General features: G+C 44.7%; 1 protein-coding gene across 1 annotated transcript in view; it reads left to right on the top strand.

Moving 5' to 3' along the window:
- The window catches only part of LOC138584418 (mannosyl-oligosaccharide 1,2-alpha-mannosidase IA), a 228,521-nt gene that overhangs the window by 179,214 nt on the left and 28,060 nt on the right, over positions 1 to 21,247 (top strand). The window contains exon 5 of the mRNA XM_069656649.1: positions 19,793 to 19,887. Within this exon, the coding sequence (XP_069512750.1) occupies positions 19,793 to 19,887 (95 nt within the window). The remainder of the gene's footprint in view (positions 1 to 19,792; positions 19,888 to 21,247) is intronic.

Here is a 21,247-nt window from a genome sequence, read left to right as displayed (position 1 = left end):
AATCTCCTGTTGTGTGCAACATGTGGAAAAGGGCAAGCATGGACAGTGTCAGGAAGTGATTGTACACAGATTGTTAAACAGCTTCCACGTCTTTCTTAAAGGAAGGCATGAATGCACCTTTTGCACCTGTTACCCCGACACTGACACATTCCTACACATATTGACTCTGGTGTGCAGGATTTGTTCTGTTGTCCCAGAAAGGCAAATAATTGGTGATGTAGCGCCGTGTTAAGCTGATTGTTTTATACGCATCATTGAATTACATTTAAACATCTGACTCCAAACTCAGGGCCAACCGCTAAATCACAGAACAGCAGCGGCACTCAGACGTGACAAATCCAGCCAAAACACAAGTCAACACACACACACACACACACACACATTTATGAGGACTAAAGTCGGACCCTTTTTCAGCTCAGTGTTCTGTTGGCTCATCGATGAAGGACCTCCCGGCGCGATCAGCAGCTGTCTCTCAGCTGAGTGGCGAGCTGATGGCCGCCTGGTGGTGTTCAGGCTCAGAGTTGTCGCTCATGGTCGGCCCCTCCTTATGTGCACATTTCCACACTGAGCCGAGTACAGTGAGCGAGCAGTAATGTTCCTCACAGACGGTAGGCTGCCGGTGAATGGCAGAATGCTGGTAGGTGGTGTTAGCCCGTTAGCTCTCAGTCCACGGCCTCTCTGTGCCAGTCCCAGTCACTTCAGTTCACACTGTTCGTGGGTTTTAGGACTTTTTCTTTCTTATCAGACAGCTCTCCTTCAGATGGAAGAGGAATAGTGGTTTATTTTATCTGACTGTGCTGACAAATATGTGCTGTTACTGAGAGCATATTGATTCAGTGCATCACACTCAAATCTGTCTTTCCGCACAACTTGGCAGCCTTTCGTTTGTTGTGTGGAGCAAACCATGCCCCTGCTTTGCGTCCTCTTCTGCTCTTTCTCTGCCTTTGTGAACCTGGGGCCTGATGCATACGGCTGTGTATTATCACCACTTAAACTTTGTTTACATTAATATTCAAGGCTGCGTTTGCACCGTCAGAAGAAACGGAACAAAAATCTGCATTCTATCCATCAGATTCACAAAGCTGTGTGTATGCATGGTTCAGTTTTATAAATATGAATCAGTTGGATATAAATGAATGGAGACACTCTTTAATGAAGTGTTTAGAGGTAGACAGATTAATCAGCCGACCTCAGCTTATTGCTCTCTGTGCATGTCAGTCGCTAAGTAACAAGAAATCGTGCTTCAGAAATGCTAAAGTTATGAGGCGATTTAGAAAAAGAGCCACGACTACAAAGACTGCCTTCACAACAAGGTTCATTTTACATATGGAATTAAATGTGTGCCCCTGTTCGGACCTGGTATCAACATGTAGTTTTGGACAGGTGTGAACTCTCCCAGGAAGGATTGAAGACGCATTCAGATCCGATCACTCAGGCCACATACGGAGGCGGTCCAGTGTGTACGCACATGTGTCCATGGCCACTTTAGGCACCAGCCACTCTCCCTGTATCCACAGCAACGATCACGTGGATCCGGGGAGATCACACACCTTTCATTGCTGTCTGCCGTGTGTCGTTAAAATCTTGTTTTTAATTATTTCTCATGTCACTCCAAGCACGTGCAAACGTTTATGTGCACAGAAATACATACGTTTATAATCATGCATTTTGTCGCCACAAACTCTAAGGGACCCCATCATGATCGGTTGTTAATCTAAATCATAATACTAATGACAGATTTTTTTTTAAAGCTCTTAAATATTCATATTTGCATCAGCCTTAAAAGCCCAGCATTGATTGGGCTGTAGCGTGCATTTACGTCCTGCATACTCCCCCATTTATTTCCTATGTCAGAACCAATGTCGCCCGTTCTACCACATTGACAGGGTTCTCCAAGCAACTGTATGTACATCCATCTGTTTATATCATTACTTACTGGCATGTACATGAAACTAGTGTTGATACCTCAATCATCAATGACAGAATTTATCAATAGAGCCAATATCAACAGGCTTTATATAGTGTTTCAAAAAGGAGGATAAAGGGACGCATGCTGTACATTGACGTGGACATAAAATCTCACATAACTTATTCTCCATCTCTTCACTATCATGTCACCTGCTGCAGACCTTGGAAAGCCCCGCGTGGTCTGAAGTAGGCGTGAGGTGCACACACTCCCACAGCATGTTCTTCTTTTGCGATAAGCAGTTTATGTGTAGGAGATGATGTGTTTTTTTTTCACGCAGCATTCATCCCTCTGGTCCTTTCTCTTCCGCACTATCATGCAAGCGTTTCTCTTTACATTCCCTCCTCCACCTTCCCACGCCTCTCCCTCTTCCTCTTTACATTGGCGCCTGGTGAGCAGTAACATTTAATTAGCATCAAAAGGCCGAGGCCCATGCAATATCTATGAGCCGCGACATTTGTGGCAAGACGGGGATCCCTCAGATGACCCCGGGGCCTCGCTCACAGAGGGGTCTGGGGAATATCAGACTCCATTACTCAACATCTTGTAAGAATACTCAGCCCGGTGTCTTGAGGTCTTCGGCCTCGAGATATTTCATGTGCTGTGATCAAAACCTGAAGCAATCCTTGCAAGAAGTGTCCGAATGATTCGCAGTTATATATGCTGGTAGCTGCATCTTTCTCAGCTGGTGCAATACGATTTATTTTTCTGGTTAGTTAACGCTTTAATTGATGCGTCCGTTTGTCTTGGAACGTCCAAAACGTGTGTTTGCACAAAATCAACAACATCCTGAGGAAAAACTGGACCTCTTGGCTCATTCCAGGAGAGATGGCTCAGGGCCAGAGCCCGCAGTTACACTGGTGCTAATCTCAGGTGGGGAAGCTACGAGCCAGATGCCTTCAAGCATGGCTGTGCTCTGGAGTTGCCTCAGTGGGCACACAGTCAATACCGCTCCATTGTTACCTGGACTGCCAATGTTGGCCCTGCTATTTTCTGGTAGTCCATCTTCAATTATTCAGACGCTCCATGTCCAGAGATGATATTTTACAGATGAAGCTGATGTTTGCAGTGATGGAGAGATTATTGGGAATTTCCATGTGGATAAAGCGGAATGCAGAATATGAAGCAGCTTGCCAGAGGAGTTTAATTATGAAATTTAAGCCGATTGAACAATTTGCCGATATGACTGACCTCCTTTCTCTCCGGGCTCAGAATAGCTCCGCTGTATTTGTCTGTTTTTCTCGCTCCCAGCGCCTCAATCCTGCACCTGGGTCTTTTGGCAGCACTCAAGCAAAGCTGTTCAGCTTTTCCTAACATTATTTCGCCTTCAAATTGATGAAGCACGTCCAACTTGGGACAACAATCCTCTTTACTGTCGAGCTGTGTGTCTGAACTTCATGCTGAGAAATGTGTTGATGTGCTCCAGCGCGGAGACAGAGGAGTGGCAGCAGGATGGATGCCACCCCCTGGTGAGAAAATGAGTGGAATCGCAGCGTTTTTTTCCACCCAGCTGACACCCGAGACAGATGGAGCTATAGCGAAACACTACAGCGCAGTCCCAGCCAACACCATGGCAACAGCGTTCATGCAGCAACAGGAAGCATGCCAGGCCAATCACAGTGGAGAACGCTTTGCCATCTAAGTAGGTCCCCCGAGGTAGAGTCAGGGAGGATGATACCCCAACAAATGGAGGTTTGTGCTGAAGGAAGAAGAGCCATCATTGTGCTGGTGGAAGATCTATATAAGTATAGGAACATATGCTTCATATCCTCAGGGGATGATTTGGTTCAGGCTGCAACAACTAGCTTTTTAGATCACAGGAAAAATGGGTTGTAGCACTGCTAAACAGAGGCTGACTAAAGCCTGGAGGCACGTCTATGGTTGATGCCTTTTTAGAGGGTTTACATTGTGAAAGGGATTCCTCTCAAGAATTTGAATTCCCCCTATCTTCCTTCTATTATTGTTTTTCTTTACCCTTGCCTGCAGGGGATTTGTCATTGCAACCTTGCAGCTGCGAGAGATTCTCCATCAAGGGCACTTGAGTGCGCTTGACCTCAGGCCCCTGAAGCAGAATCAACATCTGAAATCCCCGCTCTCAGAAAACCACCTTGTTGACCGAGCAGTTCATGGGTTAAAGGTGCTTTTGCAGTGAGGGATTAATCTTAAAGAGATAGATTTACAGCATCAGAGGGTCGACGTATAAGATTCTCCATCTAGAAAATGGACCTGATAGCGAGCTTGAAGGCAGAAAAAACAAGTTTTCTCTGCCGTGCTGAAAGGAAAACCTTCACGTTATTATTGCAACATGTACTTCAGATGGAAAGGCACGTTGTGTAATGTTGGAGGCCAAGTTAAATGTCAAAAAACATGTTTTCATTGCAAAGATGAGGGGGGGGAATAAGATGACATTTACCAGAGGTCAGAACTGCTTTTTTAATGGAATTAACTGAAAATACCTCCTTTTTTCTGTCGGTTTGGAGGCCTAACTGCCTCACATTAAAGGGCCAGTTCGCTGATTTTCAACGCCAGTCCTGTCATGCTATTATGGGAAGCTAATGCCACTATGGTAGGAAAAGAATGCAATTTGGCTCTGTGCCTTTGGAGGACGCTATCCGCTTCTCCAATGGGCCCTGGTCATTACTAAACTACACTCCCTCAATCTAGGACGCCCGCCTCCGATGTCATGTCTCGTTCAAAATCATCAGGTTTGAAATGTAGACTGCAGACCTGAAGATTTTTCCGGTAGGTTTGCGTATACAAGAAATTTGTTTTGGTGTTTTAGACGATCCACCGGTATATTCACGAGCCGTTGCCTGCAGCGAAACAGTAGTATTTCACTCCAGCGTCTCTCGCTGGGCCGTTCCTTTCAGAGGGAGGGGCACAATGCACTCTGGGTGTTGTAGGAATGTAGAATGGGAGAAACCACGAGCTGTTTGTACGACTTTCTCCACAGCTTTGGCGCCAATTTCAAATATTATTGCTTCTATGGATTACAGAGAACACCAGCTTTGACTGACAGTGGCTTGTTCCAGCTCCTTTAAAACCTAATATGACCCCCACATGACCCTTATTTACCATTCCCACATCAGTCCCCTCCACCACATTTCTCCGACACTCCTGCCTCGTCTAACGAGAGGAGGCGGTGCTTCATTTACACATGCCAAAAAAAGGAGCCGCAGTCAAACTACCGTCGCTGCATTTCCAAATGAGCTCTGCAGCGCTGTAACATCTTCATCACGACTCCCACTCTGTGCTCTGATTTAGCAGTGTGTGTGAGACAGATGAAACATGCACTCACACAGGTACAATGTAATTGTATATATTAGCATCTCAAATAGTTTTCACTGAGGTGATGCAGTTACCTCTTCAACACATCCCCAGTCTTAATCAGGACGTTTGACCTTGTACCGAAGCGTTTAGTTTGACCTTGCACGTCTCGCTGATGAAATGTCTATCAATATAACAAGAGAGCCGCTGCCGTCGTTCTCGTCCCTTTTAACGAACTTGTGAAATTGAGTTTTTTGGAGTCTAATTCGTTTCAATTTTCGAGGAAAAGCAGTGAAATTTTGTGGGTCTGCATGGCGGTTATCTACGCCGCGCAGCCTGTGCTCAGTGTTAAGCTGAATTGCCTTTTCTTTACAGACTCTATGGAGGCCCGGTGATTATGTAGGCTTTTATTTTTTTTTTTAAAGAGGATAGATTACATAGAGGGCAACAACTTTATTTAAAAGTCTGCCATGTGCCGCCTGGGAACAGACAGACAATCCTAGCATGAAGTGCCTTTGCATTGCTTTACCTTTTACCGCCTCCCGCAGGCGCACTAATGTTTCCTTCCTCCTGAAAACATGTAACATGGCGTCTTAATCTACAGCGGAGACATACACATAAAGAGGACAGGATTCTCTCTGTCACACTTCCGCTCCTCCACATGCTTGGCATCACAGCGGCCTTATCCTTCACTGAGTCGAGCCTTGATGAAGCAGGCGATCACGCTCTGCCGTCAGCAGCTTTTAAAGAAGTCCCGCTTCTATCTCTCTCCTTCTCCCCACCATCTATTCTCCCTCTTTCATATCGCCGACTGAACTGCAGATACACGCTAGGCCACACAGATAACCCAAATCTGATCTGCCTCATCTTTCCTCGCCTCCTCTCATCCCAGTCAGAGATTCAGACACAAGCTCACTCCCACCCTCTGTGTGTCTGCGTCTATCCGCTGAGGCTGTGACTGCTTTATCACTTACACTTCATCCTCGCCCCCTCATCGCATTGTGTTCTTCAAATCTCACAACCACTCTCGTGCAATCCGCTTGCTCTTTGCTCGAAGATTATGTTTATCTTGTTTGGAGAGGGGACGTTGTTGTAGAGCAGTCAGAGATTTCCTGGAGGAGCAGGTGCGGACTTTTTGGTACAGTATAAAAGAAGAAACAGATCCTGTTTAATCTTTGTTTACAAAGTTGTTTGCACTCTATGTGTACGAGGAAATGTCTTGATTCTGCAGCCTGATAAGAACTGGTTGTTTGGTCCAGAGCAACGTATCTTAGATCTTAATCTTTAGCCATGATGCTAGCATGGCTCAAGCGATGGTGATGTTCTGTTGGTTAGTCCACCGCTTTGATCCAGACTGAAAGATCTCAAAAAGTAGAGGATGGATTGTCATGAAATTGTGTTTTGTTTTGCAAGATCAAGTTTGGTACAAAAATTTTGCAAATGTTGGTTACCAGAGGAGAAATGACCTTAAAAACTCACGTAGCATCAGCATTGGGTTAGAATCCTTCAACATTTTCTCTGGTGCCGCCGTCTCGTGCACGAAGTGTTTCAAATGCACACACACGGCTCTGCTCCGCCTTACCGGCTCTGCTGTTTACACAGACGCCGTAGGGGCGTAGATCCTGCCTTGATCTGGCCGTGTAAAAGGGGCCAATATAAACATTTACTTGATGGACTTGAATAAAACTTTGTGAAGATGTTCATGGCTCCCAGAGGATGAATTGTTTTAACTTTGAGCACCATCGTCAGGAGCCAAATCCCTCATGCTATGACCAAATAAGACTCAGATGTGCTTTGTGTTAAGTGCTAATAAGGATGATATACATGATGGACATTATAACTGCTACGCATGAATTTGTTAGAGTTGTCTTTGTGAAGATCTGGGCTTGCTGATGTTGGCCCTTAGCAAGAAGAAGAAGAAGAAGAAGAAGAAGAAACAGAAGAAGACACAGAAACAGAAGAAGAAAGAGAAAGAGAAGAAGAAGAAACAGAAAGAGAAGAGAAAGAAACAGAAAGAGAAGAGAAAGAAACAGAAACAAAAGAAGAAGAAACAGAAACAAAAGAAGAAGAAACAGAAAGAGAAGAAAAAGAAACAGAAACAAAAGAAACAGAAAGAGAAGAAGAAGAAGAAGAAGAAGAAACAGAAACAAAAGAAGAAGAAACAGAAACAGAAGAAGAAGAAGAAGAAACAGTAACAGGAGAAGAAGTAGAAGAACAACATACTTTACTAATCCCCAAGGGGAAATTCATCTTTCTCACTCTGTGAGTACAAACATGTTAAACACACAAAGGCCCAAAATTAACATATGCACAAACAAACAGGACCTTATGGACACACATTAATGGAGAGATGTCAGAGTGAGGGGACTGCACATGGACATGCCCCCTGAGGAACTAGCACCTCTCCAGCTATCAGCCCCAATTCCATGGCTGGTCAGTGCCAGGACTTGAACTGGCCACCCACCTGTTCCCAAGCCAAGTCCCTACAGACTGAGCTACTGACTACTTAAAGAGCTGTTGGGATGAAGCACATCCAACGTCAGGCCAAATCAGCCTCTTGTACAGGCTAATGTGTCATGTTACGTTTTCCATTATGGACTTCCAATGAGCAACAGTTTGCACAGAAGATATCTCATTGTTATCCTAATGATGACCGTACGGCCTGCCCTGCAGCACCTCTTTAAGGACGACGCAGCTATAGTACAGTCCCTCTGCGCTGTGGAGTATAATGAACAGTGAAGCCTCGGGCTGATCTTGCAGGGCTTTAAAGATTTATATCTCGTTGCTGATTGCAAGTTGCTGACAGGATATAAAAAAGTGTGAAAACTTTAATCCATCACCCACACAGTCTTGCACCGTCTCTGCCATTTGCATGTAACTGACAGTATCAGGCAGCTCCATCTCTCTTCAACTCTAACAAGATCTCTCAGAGTCCCTGCAGCTTCCTGGGGAGTGTTGTCTGCCAGTGCCCACACAGGATGCTACCTGTTAGCACTTCTGTCTGGCTGAGTGGGCGGGGAGGTGCCCACTGTCCTCCTACACCGGGGCCCAGGAGACTCTGTCATGGCCCCTAATGAGAAGTGGACCTGACATCCTCTCCAAACTCTGCTCTTCTCTCCCTGCACCCCATCAGGCCTGACTTCTTCCTGTTCCTCTTCCTCAGTAATGATGCCAGAGAGGTTGTGGCACCGGGCAAATTGTAGGCTGAATTATTGATGGGTCACCGGGTCTGTCTGTTCTGTTGCTGCAGCGAGGACTGATCTTGTATGACATCCATCAAGGTGTAAACAGGTATGAGAGTGCTGCTATGTGTCAGGAAATCTCTTTTATTTCTTCCTGTGTGCAGCGGTGAGAGTGTTTGGCTCAGGGGGAGCTGATGAGGTTCCCTGTGCCAACATTACTACTCTCAAGGTGTGAAGACAATGGCTCCCTGCGATTTGCTCTGACAGTGACAGTGACAAGCTAATGCAGAATTTACAACTAAGGATAGGTTTCATTTTCAAACAAGTCATGTTTGCCAGGAAAACACTTGTACAGGTGTTTTAGAGTACGCCGATGTCGTCTACATGCATGCTGCCTCTTGTACTCGCCACCTTTTAGATTCCGTGTAAAGTAGTGCTTCAATTTATAACTCCGGCTCTCGTATTCATCACTGCACACTTTATGTGCAGGGAGGTCGGCCATCTCTTAGTCCACACAGACAGCTTTATTTGTGTACCACGCCGTGCTGGGTAAACTCCTATCATACTGTAATATTCTGACCCCAGCCTCCCACAGTTTCCAGCGATGTTCCAAAAGGTTGCGTCCTCACCAGGTGTCGAGGGTTTGCACTAAGCTGGGATGAAAAGGCCTTTTCCTACTTTGCTCCCTGGACTTGGAATAATGTGCAGAGCATCCTACATCTAATCATTTAGTCCCCTTGGAACAATTTAAAGCCCCCCTCCGGTGAACATCAAGTGTAACCTTGTAAGCATCTCCATGTGGCGTTCTTCATGTGCTACAAGTCATATCAGGGACAACATCAGCAGTCATCTCCATGGCTGGGCCTCTCTGCTTTTAAACTGTAGCGTACCAAGGACAGGCTGAACAACACGTTTTCAGATTGGCAGGTTTGAGACGTCACAAACCTCAGGAGCCAATCACGTTAATGGACGGGGTGATGATATGCATATCATTATGTGTAACCTATGGCAACCACTTTGGCGATGCGTGAGCCAGCTGTAACCGCCATAACATTAAGGTTACACAGCTACTAATTTATTACATTTCAAGCTAGCTAAGTTTCAACACGTTGCCACTAATCGATGGCAGAGACGTGTTTTGTTTTCATGACGGAGGAGGTGTTTGGAAATGTGCACAGTGGGCGGGGCCTATGCAGATTCATGAATTTTTAATAAGGGAGAAGGAGGGAGGAGTATTTTTATAAGGTAATTAAACGTCAGACACAATTGATTATTTTAAACAGAGCATTTTTTATGTCTTAAAACATGACTGGAGCTGCTCTTTGAGGCTGCATCAGAAGTCCATGCAGCTGAGAAATGCTATCGCCTCACTTGAGCTGGATTTAGTCCTATCCTTACGTGCTTTGTGTTTTTGTTATTTATTCATTTATATTTCACTGGTGTGCTGACTTGTCTCCCTCGTAGAAGAGATTTCAATCTTGAGGGAATTTCTGCTAAAATAAAGGTTAAATAAATAAAGTAAAAAGTATTTCTCCCAGTATGTTTCCTTAACAGAGGATGGTTTGATTGACTCCTCCCTCGTGATCCCCTCTCTTTCACTCAGTGCTTGGCATATTGCACCACCATTGCACACAACAATTAACTTTAGAAGAAAAAACAGCGCTGTCTGATTCCCTCAGAAACAGTGAGGCGTACGCACTGCCGCTCGGTGGCTGCATGAGAAGATTATGTTGAAGTTGAAACACCCAAATAATGACCGGTTATGTTTACATCGGCCAATCAGCCACATCTTCACAAGCATCCCTAATCCTCTGCAGCAGGAGATGTGCTCCTCTCTTTGAAAGGCACACACACACACACACACAGGGCTGGTATAATAGCGTGCTTTCATACTCATAGATAATTAGGCTCTGGGTAGCGTTAAGAGCTCAGGCACAAGGCAGGAAGTATATTTATATACATACACACAGTAATTGCATCATCTCACAGGGAGAAATAACAGGAAGTGTGTGCTGTGTTACAGTAGCAGCAGTCAGCAAACTGTGAAATGATTTGTATAAGCCTGGTTTATTGGGTCAAAGGGAGGGGTGCCGAGGAGGTGGGCGGCTCATGTCATCTTGAGAGAGGAACATTTAAGCTGATGAACGTTGTTTAGCAATATCGCTGTAATGTGGACTCATTTAGAGCCGCTCCTCTCCAGCTGGGGAGATGGGCTTGATTGAGCCGCCGTCACTCGTTTGTTTTTTACAATTTGGGCTTTGGTGGGTACTTCCATTTTACCGCCGCCGTTCGCTGAGCGAGTCCTCATGTCTAATTTATGGGATCTGCTTTAGCATGTTCGCTTACTCGCTCTCGGGCGATGCTACGCCGCGTAAATTATGCAGAGGACTTTTTTGACAGCGAGGGTGAGCGGGCTGATGTGGGACTGCGTGCTGCGAGTGTGCAGACGGTGTTCGAGACGCCTGTGTCACTCTGACGGCTTTGACGGTTGAAGAGTTGAGACGTGTGTCGCGGATGCAAAATTTAAGACTTGGGGAGTAAAGTAGAGCAGAAGAAGAAGAAATCACTGGCATGGATAGAAATAACGCTTTGTTTTTTTATACTTAGCAAAAAATTAGACAACAATAGACGACGCAGGCCTTTTTGCAACATGTGAATATTGAATCAGAATTTTACACCCTGCTAATGCTGCTCAATACAGCCACCATCTGTAGCTGATTACAGCTTGCTCAAAGGCAACAACGTTAATGGCGCCGGGATTCAGACTTGTTGAACCATATCCGAGTGAAGGTGCCGCGACCCTTGCACTCTTCTGCTTCACAGTCAGCTGGCACCGGCAGCTTGTGAAATGAAACACGAAATCAATGTGCAAGAAAAGGTCTCCTCCTGTCTCCTCCTGTCAGTCTCGCCTGATGAGGCTGAAAGAGTGGAAATATTTGGGAGGGAAGGAGTGAAGGCCAGACTTGTAATATTCCTTTCAATCAGCGGTGACTGCGCCCATGCAGAATCGCCTTCTTTTTGAATGTTCCCCCCGTGCTCCCCTCACCGCGCTTTTGAAGCTACAGAGAAAAGAAAGGATCCTAATAACGATCAGTGCCGCTGGGAGAGAGACGAAACACACCGGGAGCAGCCGCTGCTTCTAAAAGATCGACTTTTTGTTGCAGTCACCTCGCACAGAGAAAACAAGCGTCTGATTATAACCTCGGCTGAATTAAACCTCAGATATCTTTCAGCCAGAAGCACACAATGAACCATGTTCTGACATGAATGTGTGGCTTTGTCGGCGTGTGCAAAAAAAGTCAGCTCCAACTATTAAAAAAAATATCTCGTAGGAATAACAAAGCAGAAAAAAGTCTCACACCCACACAGCAGACTGCAGACATTCACCACAGGTGTTCTGTGTTCGTTACCATGGAGAAAAAGGTTTAGAGGCAAAACTGTTTCAGACTGATTTTGGACATCCAGATTAATGAAACAAAATCTCATCAACAAATAAAATAATATTATATTTTGCTTGTCCATTTTCCATAATCAGTATTTTTATTTTACATGTTTTTGTTTATTTTGATGCTAATATTCTTGTTCACCCTACAAACTGCACCTACAGTGTCAGACTGCACTCTCTTGCTAATGTGCAAATCTACATCTCATTCAGTACTGCCATCACAACGGGGCCTAAGTCGCAAGCTGGACTCTCCTCTGTAGTCCCTCTATAGTAGAGGGGGTAGTGTCGGAAACGGGGGAAGAGAGATGGATAGAGGATGAGATGCGGCAAAGGGCCAAGGGTGGGAGTTGAACACGGGGCTGACGCAACAAGGACTGAGGCCTCTGTATATGGAAGGCGTCGTTTTACTGTTGAGCTAAACCGGCGCCCCGATGATGATATTGAGGATGATATTGATGACGTTGTTATCATGAAAAAAAAAGTCTTTAAAGATATCACCTTGAAGATTTTCATTTAAATAAATGTCTGTTAAGTCTCTATCTATCGCCGAATGAGCTAACACAATGGTGATTGAGCCTATGGCCCTCTGATGAAAGCCTTTGCATTTGCTGTATTACAGACTGGGTGTCTGTGGCGACTCGTGGAAAAAATCACAAGCAGCGCCCAGTTAGTGACACGTTTTCCATCACCAGCAGTGGTTGGTCTGCCAGAGAGGGTAGGCGGAGCTAAGCGGATGCTTTTCCGCTCTCTGCAAGTGTCGCGAGTAAACAGTAATCTACTATGGCTGAACAAACAAAGAAAAGATGGATGACTACAGATACAGCTTCAACAATAAATTAAAATCCAAAGAAAAAGAAACAAATTTGACGCTCAGATGAAGGCAAACAGTAAACAGTCCACTAAAAAGGAAAGCGACTGTCAGCGAGGAAAATCAAGAGTTACAACCGGAGCCAACCGTGGATGTCAGGTTATCTGGGACCTGCCTTTTATCACCATAAGGTGCCCCTGAAAAGAACGAAACTGAGATCTTCAAGATCATCACTTAAACGTCACTACGTTGCTTTGGACAAAAGCATCTGCTAAATAAAATTCCAACATTGTAACATTAAAAGAGAGCTACAGTAACGAGTGAATTGACCAAAAATGCAAGGATACCTTTGGTTTTTTCAGCTGCTCATTTTTTAGTATTGTCTTTTTTCCTTTCCTGATTGGAAGCATCTTTGGGTTTAGGGACTGTTGGACAAAACAGGACACCTGGAGACGTGACCTTGGGCTGTAAGAAGCTGTGACATGACATGTACTTGTTTTCTGACATTTGACCAAATAAACAAAGAGTGCAAAAAACACTTGGCAGATTAGTCGGCTGTAATCGTGATCGAGTGATGACACACATATCAGTGCCAACAGAGCCTTATTTTCTGGCTCATGCAGGTGATCTCTCATCACAAGCTTCCTGTGGCTCTCTGAGTGAAATGCCAGGAGTGAGAGCTCCATAAGCATCAGATGCTTATTTCCCTGTGTGGACGGGGCTGATAGACTCGGCTCCCTTTTAGCCGCTTTATAGATTTGTTCTCGATTAAAGTAAAAGCTGCCTCCGACATTCATGACAAAGGGAAAAGATGATGAGAAAATTACTGTTGCCTCGCATGTTGCTGTGAGATAGTGAGGGAGGCAGACGAGGTTAGTTTGCAGATCCGTGTTCACACGCTGCAAAACAGGAATTATTTATCTGTGGTCTAAAGAAAACTCCTCTTTTTCTCAGCCAGGCCACATCAGAAGATCCTCAAAATGTCACCCGCTGAGTTTTTTTTCCGTTTGGTCGTTATTTTGGGAGCAGAGGAACCTGACACGACTTCAAATGAACTCACAGAGGCGACCGGTTGCATGAAAATAACTGTGTCTGTGCCGGACTTCTAGCCGGACAACATTATGCATGCACACTGCTTTGGTCTCCGAACCAGACGACAGAATTCAAGGGGAGCCCCAGCAGCCCTCTGAAGCTGTGATGAAATTCACCTTCAAACTGCAGATATGTTTTCTGCTGCCATCCCTTTCTCATCTCCTGCAGATCAGGCTCTCTGCCTTCTTCATCGCCAGCATCTCAGCCGTGTGAGTAAAGAGGAGGTGATGGCAGCTGTGAGAGAGACGCGGCTTTGTTCTCGCATTAAAAGCGCACATTTTAATCAGAGTGAGTGACACTGTGAGTGAGGGATGTGTGCAGTGATGAAGCTCTCCGCCGGCTGCTAAAACACATCAGCAGCTACTCACACACTTTGTCGCTTTATTGCCACATTATGAATTCAGCATGTCCGTCACCTGTCTCATCAGACTTAAGAATGTGTCTTAAATGTGACAAGGAAAGGAAAACAGGTGAGACAAACTAACTTAGGATGGTTGTCAAGCCGAGAATCATGAAGAGGAGTCAAATGAGACCTTTGTGTTATGAAGACATGTGGCTGTGATTCATCTTTAAGGACGCGGCTGCTGATGGCATCAACACGCGCTGTGAAAAGACAAAGTGTTGCTTTCACTGCCAAAGCCTGATATATATTACTCCTCCATGCCACAGAGTTGCATTGCTTTCAAAAATCAAACATGGGTTCTACATAACGTTTCCTTCATTATTATTAACATGTCTGTTGTAGTTTGTCTTGTACCACACAAACAGTCATGCTGTTGTAGATTCACACTGAAACACTACATCTGCAGCCAGTCACTGCACTGTTTGCAGACGCCGTGCTGCGTTTATAGTAACCTCCAGACAACCCCAGCTAGCAGGGAACGTTCCCATAACATCTGCTAACTACAAGCTCTAACTACGAGAAGAAACCGTTTTAAACTTATATTCAAAGATCGTTTTAAGGATGTTTATCATTTCAAATAAAGTTCCTTTAACGTTAAAACTTAAACTGAAGGCCAGTTCAGATCAGTGAATCGCGACAAGACTCGATACAACTGCCAACAAATCCCCTGACATCTGATCGTAGACGTTCTAAAACTGGGCCGTTCACTTCAAAGCAACGCACAGAGACACAGCTGACCGTCTCCATAGCAACGGCGCAGTGACATTCCCCACAACTTCTGCGTTAATACTATACGTTAATTAATACTGTAACGTCAGTATTAGGCCCAGGTTACATGAATTATGTAGCTGGATTTCTGTTATCGTTATAAAAAGAAGTGGATGACAGTGACATGCTCACAATGTTAGCTGTAACACTGATTAATAAACGCCAACTTATGCTGTTTCCTGATTGGCTGAAGTGAAATAGTGACATCGTTCAGTTCAGTTCTAAAACTGCATTTGGTCAAATCTTCTGCAACTCCACGCAACGGCTTCAGACGCTCTGTAACTAACCAGCTCACACCGCTGCAATTTTCTCTGCAACATTCTAGAACAGTTTTGTTGCGTTGCGAATCATTGATCTGACCTGGGCTTACGACAAAACGTTTTAACTGCAACATTCTGCAGATATTTTCAGGATGTCGGAACGCCTTTTATAAAACATTCTCACTGCAACTCTCTGAAGATGTTTTCAGAGAACGTTCTCCTTCTGTTAATAGGAACATTCTGGGAACCAAATAAAAAATTCCCACTCAAAACATGACCAGAACATCGCACGCAACTTTCTCAGAACGTTCTTAGAACAGAGCATTTCTAGCTGGGACTGTCCTGAACTCTTAACATCCACTTCAATAGTGGTATTTCAGGAAAGTTTCAGACACGACCAAGTTGATACCCAAAATTTGACACTGTTCCATTCTTCCATTCTTCTACAAATCCCAGTGAACATCTGTTTTAGCGGTTTTAGACATTTGGGGAGCATTTTTTAATGTGAAAAAGTATATTTTTGTTACCTCTTATCAAAGATTAACATATTAAATTGGATTCCAAAGACAACAGAGACACAGCTAGAAGGGCATGCCTGTTAGGTTCATTGGTGACTCTAAAATTGCCTGTAGGTGCGAGTGCGAGCGTGAAAGGATGTCTGTTTCTCTGTGTCGGCCCTGTGATTGGCTGGCGATCTGTTCAGGGTGTGCCTTTCCGCCTTTCACTCATTGGCGGCTGGGATAAGTGCTAAAGATAATGAATATCAGTGTTCATTTTGAACACCAATCTGCCCTTCAAAATATGCTTTCCTTTTTGTTCTAGTTGTTGCAATAAGTCTTTTACAACTCTATTTTACGCAGACACGAATTGAGAGCTCGGAGAAATGTTGACACACACAGAAGCCGGTATGGCAGAGATGGCAGAGTGCACAGACCCATCACATCGTGCTCCCTGAAGTGGGACTGAGAGGTTTTTACTGGTAAACAGAAGTGGCAGACCTCGAAATGTTGCTCAAAGTGTCTCTCCTCTGGGCGTTGACGTGTTGGGAGAGTCCACTGCATGCCTGATGCGCGTCTCCAGCAGTTAAGAGCTGATAGAAAAGCCATTTGTGTCCGGCCTCCTGTCACCATCCAGCAGGGAACTTCAACTGAAACGGGAAGAAAGCGACCTGTCGGCTGTCACATCGGATCTGTGTCGGACTCCGCTGAGTTCCCCCGTCCTGCATCTGCTCGGATGAGAAGTTGAAAAAGTAGAAATTGTAGACACAACGCAGCTCGGATTTGCGAGTAGCTTTGCATTATTAGATGGATGAGGAGGCGGTGCAAACACACGGAGTGTAATTACAGAAGCTCTTCGGTAATGAAGCCCACGTGATGAAGGAGGCACTCAGTGTGTCAGCGAAGACGGATTCATGAACACGGCCCTTCATTTAGCTCGTGTGCTGCGTTCGGTAAATCACAGAGCAGATGTCAGCCGAAGGGGTCTCACTGAAATTAATCAAGTCATTAATAAACAAGCAGACAAGAATAAACAAGTGCAAAGGAATCAGCTGCCCTACTTCTTCTGCAACTTGGTGCGAGTGTGTGTTTTGGTGATGCATACTCAACAAGTGTGTAAAAGTCTAACGATACAAGCTCAACCAACATGAGAACGCGTGTGTCTGTGTGTGCTTTGAATGTGTGTGTGTGCCTGTGGCGTCTGCTCTGATGGAGCAGCAGCAGCAGCAGCGGCGGTAGAAAGGAGCGATGAGGAGCGATGGGACCAGGCAGAGGGTCATTAGTGCTCCCTTTGATAAAACAGAGGGCCAGGGGACTGGAGAGGGAGTGAAGCACATGCAGGCAGACACGTTAGCCAGAGACGGCTCTGTGTTCCTCGAGTGGCTGCGCCCCTCTGGTGTGTAGTTCTGTGAAGACACAATACTCGGAGCTCTAGATTGACCACTTTTAATACAATACTTTTCCCTCCTTTGCTAACCTGCAGTAGAGCTCAGACTTTGGGGACTTGAACACTGAAGAGCTGCCAGTTCAAGTTAAGCTCAGACAAGTACAGAGTGTGGACTGGAAGCTGTAGAGAGGCCAGTTTCCCTCAGGAGCAAGGCAGTGAATCCCCACTGATTGGGCGCCTTTTAGTGATGCAGCCCCCTCGCTCTGAGATCCATACATACATACATACTACTTCTTTCCTTCCTCTCCTCCTTCTTCTGCCCTGAAATATGAAACCTTCTCATATCATTGTATTATTATTTCAGTTATGATGCTTAGTTAAAACATATGGTATCGTATTTGGTGCCAGAATCCGGATTGTTAATGTTAATGAGAATATGGCAGCAGTTGGAGGCTCCAGTTTGGTTGTGTCCAAAAACTCTCTGTCCTTCATTAACTCACCACTACCCTTATTAAAAGCACTCACTAGTTTAATGGTTTTAATCACTACTGTACCATCACACATTTTGCCTCATTGCCTGTCCATAAAACATGACAATCCCACTATTCCATTGTAAAGATTCACAATGGCCCTATATAGTGAATACACTCAAATCAAGCTTAAATAAAAGGCACTATATAGTAAAAACAAGACTAGGTCAAAGCCTCGTGTGTGGCTGACCGCATCAGGTCAGTGTGTTACAAGGACTGTCCCTGAGAGTCGCTGAGCAGTCACGAAGTCTGCAGCTGTAGGCAGCAAAATAACCTCGGTCTTGAGTTGTATTGTCCACGAAAAGTTGGCCGTTCACGGCGTGAAAAACCTTTTAAAAGGAGACGAGTGAAGTGGAGGCGCTGTCCTTCCTTATGAGGCCGATTGAAAGCAGGTGCGCGCTGCGGACGTAGGTGAGGACAGCAGATGAGCAGCAAGCAGCAACAAAGTATCCAGAGCCGTATAGACAGAGAGTCGCGTCAGTGGAGGTCCAATATGCTCCATGATCCGCCATTGCGTCGCAACTCTTTCTCTCTACGGCTCTGAAAGTACCATCACTCACTCACTCACTCACTCACTCACTCAGTTACTCAGTCAGTCAGTTACTCAGTCACATACAGACCCGTGTGTAGGACTAAGACTATCAAATCTGATTGAAACAAACCCAAAGAGTCCTGATGAAGCAGATCAGCTGTGTTTTCTGATACATAATAACTACTGAAACTTTGATTGATGCTTATTTAGTCGGTCAAGTATTTACTCCTTTAGGTTAAATGTTCGAATCAAATGAAGGATCGTGTCCATCATGCTGCTTCAGTCTGCATAGGAATATTACATGAATCATCCTTTTGAGAAGGATTGTAATTATTGGAAACAACAGATGTTTATTGTCATTTTTCATCCACTCAATCATCTCTGTGTTCACTTTCTGCATATTTTGCAACCCTTGTTCGTGACAGTGCGTGTTATACAATGATTTGTAAAGCTGTAATGATCCCAGGGGGGGTCGCTCTGAACTCCAATAACATGCAAGAGTGTTACATGCAAAGGCTCATGGGTAGATTTTGATTTCCGACCCTGCAGCTACTGGCTGTGCAGATAAAGCAGAATCTGTGGACGTACAATAATCTGTATGTAAGGCTTGTGAGATGTGTTTTGAGTCTTAAAGGGGCCGTATCTTTCGAATGGATGTTCTCATGTTTTGCGTGGGTGTCACATTTTTGCGTGTTTATTGTTCACAGTAAAAAAGTGAAAACTGTGCACAGTGAAACAAACTTCTCCAACGTGATTCAAAAACACATTAGAGTAATAGAAAAATGATTGCATAGCTAAAGTATGTCCACTTTCCGACTCTCCAGCCGCAGCAGAAAGTATTCAGTGAACACACAGACGCACTTGTTCACTAGGTAAAAGCAAAGTCGTTATTTTCTCACTACAAAGACGACACGCTGGTTTCTATCTGTCTGACTGCAATTTGTTGTCCCTGTTTTTTCCTCCTCGCCCTCAATATTTCTGCTGAGTCACTGCTCTGCCACAGCCACGCTCGCTAGCTCTCTCTCTGGCGGCTTTCTCTTTGTCTAGACTCTGTTTTCCCTGCGTGTTTACCACGTCTGTCTCTTCTCAATCACTCTCTCGACTCCCTCTTGTCTCCAAAGCTTTCTTTTATGACTATCTCCTCCTCCTCTCGCCTCTGCTCTGCTATCTAAACCCTCTTTGTCTCCTTAAAAGTGCCTCTCTTTGTCAGAATTTCAATATCTTACCCCACTCTGCATTTTGTGTTTAGTCGAACGTTGTTCCCACCGGTTTTCTGATTCAGTGATGGATAATCTATCCCAGGCCTCGGCTTCAGAGAGTCTGGCCGGCTGGAGATGTGGAGGAAGTGCGGTTTTTTAATGGACTGTAGATTACATCTGTGAAATTGCTTTTAATCCTGCTGGAGTTCTGTTTTAGCGGCCTTATGTTTCATATAATTAGCTTTAGAGGGAAAGCTGAGGGGAAATGTGTGCAGGCCTGTGAGTCCCAGGATGTGACAGGGATTTATTTTGTAGCTTGGATGAGCTGTTTTTTTTTAGTGAAATCTAAAGTTGTACTTATGGATAAGATAATAACAATAGCAACGATAAAACGTGTGCATTATATATCTACATTTATTGTCTATTTACCGAGCTGCTCTCTTCTTTTCTCTCCAGTTGTTCAAGAGTAAAGCGTTGGAGCTGGGAGAGAAGCTGCTGCCCGCCTTCAACACTCCGACAGGAATCCCCCGAGGAGTCATCAACCTGGGGAGGTGAGTCTCAGCACCAGCCGTCACCTCCAGCCGTCCTCCATCCCTGATAAAAGACGATATCAAGCTATCACGCTGCCTCCCATTAATCAGCGCTAAGGTAGTTTGTTCATTTGGCAACCGGAGGCAGAGGTCGATTCAAAAACGTGAGCTCACATGCAAGCTGTCAACGAACAGGAAATAAGCTCAAACTGAAATAATGCGTCCCTTTATCCACAGCTCAGTCAAAATGCTGAATTCAACTTTGATTTAAAGCTGTGCTTTCGGAGGTTGGCACATAAAACTCTAATCTGTGTTATGGTCTTGCTGCTAAAAGTGAATAAAAATCAAATCTAAAAGAAGTTTAAACAAACCGTCTCTGTTTAGTGACACAGCATCGGGCTGAGCTTCACAATGACTATAACATTTGGATAAGACGTAATCTGTGTTCACAAACGCTTTGCAAGATCACATCAATAATATTTGCATGTTTTTAAATGAGTTCATTTTTAATCTGTTCCAAACCATTAGCTTTCTAATCTCAAATCCTGATTGACACGGTTGTGTTAATGTCACGGTCACGCTACGCCACCGAGAGCAATTTGTGGAGCATTTTTCACCGTGCGTTTCTCTGCGTGTCTGGATTTGGGTTTGTTCACCCAGTGGTCGGGATCAAAAATGTGCTTCATGACAATTTTATAGTGCCGCTAAAATCAGGAAATAAAATTATGACAAACTGATGCCGTGCTGCGTCTGTGACTCTGACAGTCAAATCATAATCGCTAGCCTTACCCTACCTCTGTTTCTCCGTGTGTCTGAATCTGGGTTATACCCTTTTTTTTAAGATTATTTTTGGGGCATTTATGCCTTTATAGATAAGACGGCTGAAGAGAGACAGGAAGTATTGGGAGATGAGACATGGGGGGTGACATGCAGCAAAGGGCCAAGGTCAGGAGTCGAACCTGCGGCTGCTGTGTAGAGGACTATAGCCTCTGTATATGGAGCACCTGCTCTCTCCACTGAGCTAAACCAGCTCCTCTCAACACTATATTTTACGCAGGTTTTTGGGAGATCAAAGGTGAATCTTGCTTGTTGATGTAACATTTTATAGAGAGACTAAAATAAGAAAACACAGCTGTGTCAGTGACAAAGTGTCAAAGTCATCTCAAGCCCTCTAAGGCTGTGTTGGAAATTACATACTACATTCTGCATACTGTGTTCTGTGGTCATGTGTAGTATGGAGCCTTTTAAATGTATTTTGCAGTATGCTACGCCAGGCGCCAGTCTCCGGTTTTGGAAAGCGGAAGTAAACAATAGCCCGCCAAAAGCAAACCACCGCTTCTTAGCTATAGCGCCCCCTTCTGCTCGAAAGATGAAAGAAAGA

This window comes from Semicossyphus pulcher, unplaced genomic scaffold (assembly GCF_022749685.1).
Source record: "Semicossyphus pulcher isolate SPU_LCO1_2020_fin unplaced genomic scaffold, fSemPul1.0.p SCAF_9, whole genome shotgun sequence".
NCBI lineage: Eukaryota > Metazoa > Chordata > Actinopteri > Labriformes > Labridae > Semicossyphus > Semicossyphus pulcher.
Note: the sequence above shows the minus strand (reverse complement) of the source record. Positions and strands in the feature narration are given on the sequence as shown.